This window comes from Ctenopharyngodon idella, chromosome 7, assembly GCF_019924925.1.
Source record: "Ctenopharyngodon idella isolate HZGC_01 chromosome 7, HZGC01, whole genome shotgun sequence".
NCBI classification, from domain to species: domain Eukaryota; kingdom Metazoa; phylum Chordata; class Actinopteri; order Cypriniformes; family Xenocyprididae; genus Ctenopharyngodon; species Ctenopharyngodon idella.
In genome coordinates, this window is record NC_067226.1 from 12873865 (window position 1) to 12885000 (window position 11136).

Sequence of the window (11136 nt, forward strand, 5' to 3'; positions counted from 1 at the left end):
GGCAAATGAGATTGAATAATTGGTCCACGTTGTTCTAAGATATAGGGAGAAAGAATTACAAGTTTAGAGAAACAAAATACAAACAAACAAACAAAATACAAGCACATGGTATCATAAAAAATTTAAAAAGTGCATAGGTTTTGTCTATTCAACAACAAGGAATTAAAGCATTTAGATTTAATTTTCCCCATGCAGGAGCCCAGCTAAAGTGATTTGCATGCCTTCTTTAAAACAGTTTCAGAGAAGTTTGAAAGTGTGTGTGTAGTACCAGTTACAATTGTTAATGAAACAGAGTCAAAACTGCTTGAAGGCAATCGTGGGGAAAAAGAATTGATAATCCAAAAATAAATCCTTAATAATAATACCTTAATAATACTTTAACATTAGGCCATTAAAATATTATATATGTATATCAAATATAGTAATTGTATTTGTAGTAGGCCTACGTTTACATGCATCCGGCACTGGTCATGTGACTATTTACACTAGCAATGTAAAAAAAGTTCCAAGACAGTCTGTAATTTTATATAGCATATAGTTGACACAAAGACACAGCCTATTAATTTAAATAACTTATGAATGAATTAATAAAATACATCAACACTTTTAGACCCTTCAAACTACAAAAAAATAAAATAAAAAACAGAAAGTTTTGGTTTAAATTTTGGTCACAAATGTTATGTGGGATTAAATGGGGATTAAATTAAATTTACTGGATCTTAGAAATCTAAGAAATCTAGATCTAAGAAATTAACTTTTGTTGCATTATTTGATATGTGATGTTAGTACAAACTTAAAGGGATAGCCTACCCAAAAATAAAAATTCTATCATTTACTCACCCTCAAGTTGTTCCAAATCTGTATAAATTTCTTTGTTCTGTTGAACACAAAGGAAGATATTTTGACGAAAGTTTTGTAACCAGGCCATTTTGGGGCACCATTGACTTCCATTTAGGAAAAAAACTACTATGGAAGTCAATGGTGCCCCAAAACCATTCAGTTTAACATATTCTTCAAAATATATTCCTTTGTGTTCAACAAAACAAAGAAAATTATACAGATTTTGAACAACTTGAGGGTGAGTAAATGATGATAGAATTTTCATTTTTGGGTGAACTATACCTTTAAACTTTTCTAAAATAGTTTTGGATAAAAAACAAACAAACAAACAAACAAACACTTGACGCATAGCTCCACTAGGTGGCAGGCGAATACGGCTGATCTTCTCAGCGGTCTCGGCTCGGCTGTCTAGTATACAACACATGAGCGCGCTCGGTACGTAGCTTTGCTTTCCCCACCCTCTTCCCCTCTCTCTCCCTTTCTCTCTTTCTCTCCCTCCCTCTCTCTTACATTAGAGCTTTCCATCTTTCGCTTGCATCGCACTCGCTTTGACAGTGTTAAATGAAGACGCTCATCATGGCAGTTTTTGCGCACCTGTACCCAGCTGTATTTTTCGCTTGCGCGTGGATGTCACTTTTCGGACCGATTTCATGTCACAGCAGCGTTATACACCAGAGAAACGAACAGGACCGAGAGCTTGACAGCCGCGGTGGGCATGTCATTGGCAGAGATGAAACGCTTATCTCAGCGCACAGCCGCGGAGATTACAGCGGTGACCCGGGCGGACCGGCCATGGGAGTTCCCCGAGTCCGGAGGGCATCGACTCCGGAGAAAGTCTCTCCACTCAGCAGCTCTTTCGTCCTTAAAGGGGATGCCACCCACAACCAGGCAATGGTCCACTGGACGGGTGAAAACAGCAGCGTGAGTACACCCCTTCTCCTGTTATCCGTTGTAATTGTCCCAAAAACTCATAAGATTGAACGTTGAGTTGTTTATCCTGTCAAGTCCCGTCATAAGGCTCGTAGATGCTCTATTGATTTATTTCGGGTTTGAGAAACAGGTAATGAATATGAAGCATGCATGCGTAATGTTTGTACGGCAGGTGGATGTATAGCGCCCAGCATTCATCATCACACAAAACATCTGCGGTGTGCATTGAGAGGTTTAGGTTCACTGTTTACCAAACCGTCGCGCATGTAATGTGAGCCAGAATGACAGCTGATGCCGAAACGCACCGACAATGTTCCATGCACCTGCACGCGCCTAGCAGATAGAAGTTCACTGAAAGTCTTCGTTAGTATAAAGCTGGGTGACGCAAAGTTTGAAGTTTGGCTATGTTTACTTAGGCTTGCTCAGTCATATAAACGATACAATATAGGCTAGTTATTACAAAGCGACCAAACGAAGCAGCGACTCTTTGAGCGCTTGCTGCGCGGATGCGCTCTGAACAAACGCGCGCTTGTCTGTGTAATAGTTTGGTCAATTGTATCTGCAGGAGACGTCCCTCATTCACAAAGCTGCCAAAACAACTCATTAGCCGTTTACATAAAATAAAAGCGATCTGATAACTTTTGAATACCTGTTAGAAGTATTCTGTGCTCGGCTTCATTTGCCTTTAACTAAAGTTAAACGTTTAGGACTGAGAAGGATTATTGCTCAGATCTTTCATAATTTTAGTTGAAGTTTTAACTTTGTCTCGGATGTTTTTCCTAAAATTGTTGCCAATACAGTAAGAGTGTTAAATGTGGATGGCGTAGTTCAGGTAAGTTGGTTTTTGATGAATTTGATGAGAATGTTTTTTTTTTTTTTTTTTAGAATTGAAGACTTCAGATGCAAAAGCCTCTACATGCCATCTGAAATTTTCTTTTAAAATGAGCATTTTTATGAAGCTCATATGTTTAGGTTCAGTAATTTCACTTGAATGGAAATTAATAGGTCCTTTTCATTGCCATTAAAGTGAAATAACTGAACATAAACATACAAGCTTGATAAAAATGCTCATTTTATAAGAAAGTTTCAGATGGCATGTAGAGGCTTTTGCATCTGAAGTCTTCAGTTGTATTCTCTGACTTTTGATTGGAGACCTTGGTATCTTGGTGGATTTGAGGGCAGTTTGAAACATTGAGTTGTCTCTTGTGAGAAAGGAACACACTTTAGCATACTTGTTTTCAGACAATTAACTGCACATTAATTGCAATTAAATGAAAATACATTACTTTAAATGTATGTTAAAGGCAATTAGCTGAACTTTAGAGTGATTTTTTTTTTCTTTTCTTTTTTTGACTGACTTAAGTTGGACATAAGTACATATTTATATTTAATTTTCAAAGGTAAACTAAAATATACTTAAATGTCATTTCTATTGAAACTTGCATGTATTTACACATTTAAAGTTGCAATTTAACCTAGTACATTTAAATTATATTAACTTTAATTGTAATGTTGAATAACACACTAGAGTTTGTTATAATCAACATTAGAACAATATAATCAAGTACTTTACATGTGTTTTACTATTAGTCAACACATTAAAAAAGTGTATCTTTAAAGTACAAAAAAATGTAAGTGTAAAAAAAGTGTACTAAAGTAGCCTTTAAGTAGGCTTTATTTCATTATATTATCTGCTGGTAGTTTTTTAAAAATATATTTTTAAGATTTGAAGTGCACTCTAAGTACACATTCAATACAATTATGTGCACTTCTTTTTTCACAAGGGGTCTTCTGAAAGTCTCACAAAGATGAGAAGCAGGAGACAAGTGAAAAGTCTCATACTTGCCATTTAATATTATTGATCTGTAGAAACAATTGAGATATTAAAAAGTTCTCATTTGATTTATATATATATATATATAAAATAACAATACTTATAGTTCTTGTTTCTTGTGAAGGTTTTACAACATCACTGAAAACAACTCCCACGCAGTGAGCAGTGATTCCCTTTGTGTAATCTAGTGCATTTCCTCTTAATCACGGATCCGCTGCTTTTCCAAAAGATCTAGAAAAAAATACAAACAAAGAAGCCATTTTGAGAGGCATGGAATTGGCATGAAACTGCTTTATCCTGTGCGTATTGGAGATGGAGATGTACGTGTCTGTGATCTTGTTGTTTCTTTTAATTACTTAAGGACCTTAAAGCAGTAGATGTATGAATTATGCAGGTTGTGGCTTCTATGTCAGATGTCCGAAGAGAGCTGTAACCTCATCTGAGCTGAGCAACAACAGACAAGTACTGGATAAGCACAGAGATCAACAAGCACTGATACGCCTGCATATGGTCGTTTGCTAGATTTGTTACGAGACTGCAAAGCGTTTTACCAGAAGCACTGCTAAAGATCTTTGTCTTTTATATCAAGTCCACAGATCTCCAGTCCATTCACAACAGGGTTACTTGACCATTTAGTGATTGTTCAAAATAGATTGACTGCTATGTGGGAAAGATGACACAAAAAGGAACTGACGGCAGCAAATATTCTCTATTGTGAGAGTGTGGTAATGTGAGACTGTTTATGGGACTTCTTCTTGAAATTGTCTTCAACCTGTGACATAAATGCAGAAGTCACTTGTTTTTCCATATAGATTCACCTTACTGACCTACATGAAAATAATCAACTCTTTAAAAAGTAAAGGTTCCAAAAAGGGTGTTTTTGCAGCAATGTCATAGAAGAACCATTTTCGGTTCCCCAAAGATCTTTTCAATGAAAAGTACTAGAGAACCATTTTCTTCTAAAAGTGAAGAACATTTTAATAATCTAAAAAAACTTTTTTCACTATAAAGAACCTTTTGTGGAATGGAAAGGTTCCATGGACGTTTAAGTTTTTTCATGCAACCAACAATGCCAGTAAAGAACCTTTATTTTTAAGAGTGAAGGCAATCCAGTGCAGACTTGTGTACAGATTTAAATTATTTACACTATCATCTGCTGTTGTAATAGGAGCACGAAGAATCTATGTTCGATATCATTTCAACTGCATAAACAAATAAGAGGAACAAAAATTTCAACATGACACAATTCCTCATGCTGTGTGAAGATTTATAATTAAGGATCATACATGTGTTTTGTTAAAGTCCAATTTTAGTTTTAGAAAACATTTCACAAATGAAGAGAGGCAAGTATTTCCTGTGCTTCAGGTGATGTGTAGAATAGACTGTTAACAAAGGAAGGACAATCCATCATTAACTCCAGAAACTATAGTTGTGAGTTCCTTAAGGCTCTAGTCCTGTAGATTGATACAAGACTCCTAACATAAAGCCAGCATTAGAGCCCTTTTATCTGCTGAATGGGTGCGCCTTGTGTTTTCCGTTCTATCTCTCTTTTTCTCCCTCACTTTCTCTGGGGAGTGCGACCATCTTGACTCATTTATTTTGCCCTCCTGCACTTCTGACGACAAATCTCTTTTCTGTAAATATGAGGAGATATAGTCATCTATCTAGTATTTAGCAGCAGTCTCTCTGCTGTTGTTTGTGTTTGCAATGTTGTCAGAAACCATCCATCTGTTTGCCTGCTGATAGCTGTTTAGTTAAGACAGAGAGAGAGAGGAGGGGAAAACGATACAGAAAACTATAAGATACTGCATTTGAGAAAGAGATAGATAGACAGATAGACATTTTTTTTTATTGATTCCCAAAGGGATATTCAGAATAGAGATACAATGAAAAGGAGTCCAAGGGAGTAATGGTAGAAAGATTGCTATAACAGTCTCAGTCTCATTTAGCTCAAAGTGTGTGCATGTTGTTCTCTTGCCTTCATGCTATTAGAAAATCTGATAAAATGAAAGACACATGGCTCACTGACATGTGCGCTTCCCTCACGAGTCATCATTTTCTTGTTTTCCAAAGCCAGTAGTTTTTCCAATTTTAAAGTTTTAGGGGGGATCGTAATTTAAAGTTCCTGTGAAGTCAATTCTGAGAATTGTTTCTAAACACATTATAAATGTTACCAATGTATTGCTGAAACACATTACAAAGACTGAACTACGTAGTACTGTGGAGGATTTTTTTTTTTTGGGCGGGGCTAAAACGGTGGCTCGTTGACGCACTGGAGCCACTGAGAATGGCCCCGCCCCTAACTCTATAATAACTAAAGCGTATTAGCGTCAGTAGTTCGCCCGCTCAATCGGGAGGTACTGTCATGCCGTTACTACAGCCTATTTGCTAGCTATGCCTTCGTCACGCAAATACATATTACCTGGTTGCGATAATATACAAAACAGCTCGGACTCCTTATTTAAATTTCCTAAAAATGATGATATGAAGAAGAGGTGGATTAATTTTGTGAGGAGCCATCTTGATGGAGAGCTGACAGTCACCATCAACACCCGCCTCTGCAGTGATAATTTTACACTGGATAGTTTTACAAACTTTCATTAGAGACAACTGGGATTCACTGATAATCCACTGTTATTGGTGAACGGGGCTGAACGGGCCTGAATCTCTCCCCTCGGCCTTCATCCTCCCGCCCGGCCAACAACCAATGATATGGGGCCGGACCGACTATCTCCCGTCCCGGCCTTCATCCTCCCGTCTCGCGGTGCCGACATTCGTCAGTACGTGCACATCTATGAGTGTAAGTTGCCTTGTGTGCTTATGTTATTATAATTAGTAGGTAGTCCACAGTAACTCTACTAAATTTTGCAATTTTTTGCGAGTTCAGAGAGACAGCATCTTTCTCGAGAGTGGGCGTGGTTTCAGCGCCGACAGCGTTTGAGAGCAGAGAATACTGCTTTTTTTTTTTCCCCAAGATTTTGATAACTTATTTCATTTACTTGGCGTTTTTTTAATCATTCAAATTTGGCTGGGTGGTTAATAACATTTTTCTGTGATGTGACAAACTCATTTTCATATTGCTTTACAGGGACTTTAAATAAATAAAAAAATTAAAAAATGTATACTCATACATAACATGATTATTATATTACAATGATGAGCTCTAATAGATCAGATCCTGTACAAATTTGGCTCTCTAACATTTCTCAAATACTTCCCATTTTGTGATGTGGTACATGATTTTTGCTTCGTGGAAATTAAATGGCCAAATGTTTTATACAGTATATTATCTACGCATGCAAATACAAACACCCACCAACCCTTTTTCAGTTCACCAAAATATGTGTTCAAGTGCAAAAGATGGATGAGCCATTTAAGGTAGTCTCTGGCAGCAAATGGTTAATTAAAATATGCCTTTCTTTGCATGTAATTTGGGAATAGAGTGTAAAAATTTGCTATTAATATTCATAGCATGTCCGCATTATTTCTCTCTCCTTGTCACATCCTCTGGAAAGCTTACTTCATGAAATAGGCATTCATTCATGGGTTATATACTTAACAGACAGTTAATTTGGCCCCTCCTATTGCATGAGCAAAATTGTTAGCACATGTCTTGTCTGTCTAAATCAATATTCCCTATTGTTTCTGAATGTTTCTGTTTTGCAATGAGTCAGATTTGGCTTGCAAACATGTGGCAGAGTGGACAAAAGTGTTTTCCATCCACATTTTTAAACCCTCTCCAAATCCATTTTCCCATTCCAATCTTCTTTTAAATATCAGTACTAATTACTGGCATGCCATTGGTGGTTTTGCTCTTCTCAGCCCTGAGACTTTAGTTTCTCTACTTCTATTAGCCCAACTTATTAGAGGCTTACTTGTGGTCCTTTTTCCTTCCGCTCCCAATGAGGATTTCTTCCTTTGTTTCCTGGGAGACCTCATCAGAATCTGGAGGGACAGCTCAGGCAGAGAGTTCATGTGCAGCATGCAGAATGTGTTTTTGTGCATTGGCCTTAGACCTGCATGTCATATTGCCCCTACAATGGTGTTTTTAAGGAATAGTTAAACATAATAATAAAAAATGGATTTTTAACCACACTCATCCCTAGTGAAAAAAATACTAATATGTATTTGAAATACATTTATTTTGTGCTAAATATACTACAAATACATTTATATATGTATGTTCTAAATAAAAATACTCTGCAGTTGTACTTTCGGTATACTAAACAAGTATACTTAAAGTCTGCTAAATTGGAACAACTAATTTTGTACTTAATGCACTTAAATGGTGCAGAAATAGTCCTGAGGTCCAAATAGAGATATACTTAAGTATATTTGATTGTGCTAAAGTGGAGCTATTGCAAGTAAACTTCAGGTACGCTTTAAATATCTTGCATTTAAAGACTGATATTATACAAAGATCATACAACCCTTATTGGTGATATTAAAACACTTTTTAGGCATAATATTAAGAAATGTGCATTGTGCAATAAATAAATACTCCAAATAAAGTTTAAGTATAATTTTATATCAGTAAGTCTTAAGTGATATGTCAATAAGATATTTAGCATGAAATAATTTTTTAATAGATTTTGGTATAGGTCTTTTTTTTTTTTTTAATTATTTATTTTTTTATGTCATTCCAACTTTGTACTGTTTTCTTTTTTCTATGAAAAACAAAATGAGGTGAATGTCTGAGCTGTTCTGTTATTAGATCGTGATTTATGCTGAAAGTAGCATTGGACTGATACCAAGCTATGGTATATTGATGCATAAAGGCATTAACTAAACAGCCTTGGATGATTATTAAAAACATAAAATTGCAAGTTATTTGTAGAGGAACTTAATGAATATGATGTTTTGACCTGTGGTTGCCTGTGAACACCATATCAGAGTGGATTTGACAGACTACACTGATTCATTTACATTCATGAGCACAAGTATTGTATTTTGGCTTTGAAAGCAGGTGCTTTTGTACTCACCAGTGGGCTTCAGCAGACAACGTGAATAAGTGAGGTGATGAATGTTCATTGTGAAACTGATGCATTTATACACCCCTAACAGCTTTAACATCTCATGTCACAGTTCTAAACTTTGCTGAATAACACACAACTACAATTTACAAATGTGTCTTTTCGCCGTGGTACACTGTGCAACGTCCAAGCTCCAGAATGTCCCAAATAGCACCATAAAGATGCCATGAAAGTAGTCCATTCGCTTTGTGCAGTTTAGTCCAAGCCCAAGTCTGAAGCTATATGATAGCTTTGTGTGTGGAGGAGAGTGAATTTTAAGCCGTTATTTACTGATAATTGACTCCATACGAGAGCCCTCAAATCGTCCATGTATGGAAAGCAGCTAAGACGTTCTGCCAATCATCTTCTTTTATATTTCACAAAAGAAAGAAAACCGCATTAGAGATTAGAACAATATGGGGTGAGAAAATGATGACAAAGCTTTTTAGGTGAACTATTACTTAAAAAAAAAAAAAAAAAAAAGAAAACAGAGATATGGACTTGCTATATGGACTCATTAAACCAGCAGCTATGAATAACAGTAGCTGTTGATGTCAGATGTGTTCATCATTCTAGATCCGTATCACTAATGGTTTTGACAGAGAGTTCTTCCTGTTTCTGCCAGGTCATACTAGCTATTCATGTCTGTAGATTCTAGTCATTTCATCCTTACACTGTGCAGTGTATGAGACCACAGAAGAATGCAGAGAGAATGGTGGGTGAGAACTAAATTAGCTCTGAACGCAGAAGTGATGATGCCTAGTTGATAAGCTTGTGAGACAGTCATAATAAAGCTTGTGCTTTCGAAACTTTCCTCAAAGCCATGAAACAGCAGATGATTAGCCTGATCCATCTACTGTCCAAAATCTGGTTAATAAAATAAATTTTGTTGTCAGCAGTCACACAACATTAAATATAATATCAGAACAAACAATGCCTGTTGTTCTGAGGTGACTACAGCTGGTATTATCAGAATTGATGTTTGTGTATCTTAAGGATGACTGTAATGATAACTAGAGTCCACACCAATGCACAATATTGTTCTGTTTATAATAAGCATGTGCTCCTGTTATATCATCTGCCGCTTTAAATGCTCAATCTCTTTAAAGGAGATTGGATATGGATAAATATGGATTCTGATTGGCTGTCAATGTTTTTATCAAAAAACGTTCTGAAAGTAATTCCAACAATATCATTTCTCTGTGCCATTATCATTATAGTTGTAGTGTGGACTCTGCAAATCCTTTAATATGTAAAAAGATTTTCGAACTCTTTATTATTATCGCCCTTGGTGCAAACGTGCCTTTATTCTGATTGCCCTGATGAGAACATTGTTTCTGAAATGAGGCATGATGTATAAAACAAGCAAACGTTTGCAGTTGGTTTGTGGGCTATAGCGGTTAAAATGTTTGCATCCCCTTGTTCTGTTTCTTTTGCCATACATACACATCTCCTGATTGTTTTGTGCCACTTCATGCAGTGACTCATGTTATTTGTACATATACACAGTGTAGGTTTACCTTAACATTCCTTTCTTCTTGAGGTTCGACTGACAGTTGCTGTCTGTATTACAGCGTAGGGTAGCTTAACAGAGCCCGAGAAAGCGTGAGAGTTATGAATACACCTCTAGTAAACAGAAATGTCTTGGAGCCAAGGACATTTTTGTCTTTTCTTTGTCAGCTGCTGTGATACTCATTCATTCTTTCATTTTTTTTCCCCTTTGGATGGATGATTTGTGCATTAATAGACATAAGAATTCAAAAATTGTTTGTAACTTGTATGTCCATATAGAGCTCAGTCAAGCAGACATCTGCCATGAGTCATGACATTGTTCTAATGTCACAGCTTTATCTGTACGCTAAATAGAACTACTGGTAATAAGACATCTTTATTGCTTTAGTCCTCTAAACCTTAAATGGACCTTGTAGGGGAAATTACTCTGAGAATTAAATAATTGGTATGATGGTACTGAAGCATGTTTTCTCTGTTAGAGTGCATCTGTTTCATGATGAATCCTGTATACATTCTCTTAAATCTCTCTCTCTCTCTCTTCCTCTCTCTCTCTCTCTCTTAATCAGTGTGACTGTGCTTTAATGAAGTCTGTTCCTAGTGCCTAATGACTCTCTGTCCTCATCTCTCTAACCTTCAGCTCATACACACACAAATGTAAAGGGTGATGTCTTTCATATGTAATTTTCAGCAGGACTGACAAGTACCATGATGAAGGTTCTATGAGCTCCATCAATTTTAATTACAGAGGCACTCAGATAGTTATTGGGATCGTTCAGGTCAGCCAGGATGGCAATAAAAATTCACACATGGGATGTCAGTCACTATATACCTCACACTTTTTAATCTTGGTCATTTTAAATACTAATATAAATTGAATATAGACGGCGTGTTTGATTTATTGCCTACCGTCTGGATAGACATATGAAATGTGAGTGTTGTAAAGAATTTTGCATAAAGATCAAACTGACCAAGGAGGACCTGGCAGAGGAGACCAAAAACACAATCTTG

At 36.4% G+C, this 11136-nt stretch overlaps 1 protein-coding gene across 5 annotated transcripts in view; it reads left to right on the top strand.

Annotated features, from left to right (window-relative positions):
- Positions 1-11136, top strand: part of sorcs2 (sortilin-related VPS10 domain containing receptor 2) — a 188057-nt gene that overhangs the window by 3716 nt on the left and 173205 nt on the right. The window contains exon 1 of one of the 5 annotated variants that reach the window (XM_051901006.1): positions 1303-1761. The exons of 2 other annotated variants lie outside the window; for them this stretch is intronic. In XM_051901006.1, coding sequence (XP_051756966.1) covers positions 1402-1761 — 360 coding nt within the window. In that variant the 5' untranslated portion in view covers positions 1303-1401. Of the gene's footprint in view, positions 1-1302; positions 1762-11136 lie in introns of those variants that run through there. 2 more of the 5 variants (XM_051901007.1, XM_051901008.1) reach the window with 2 other exon arrangements.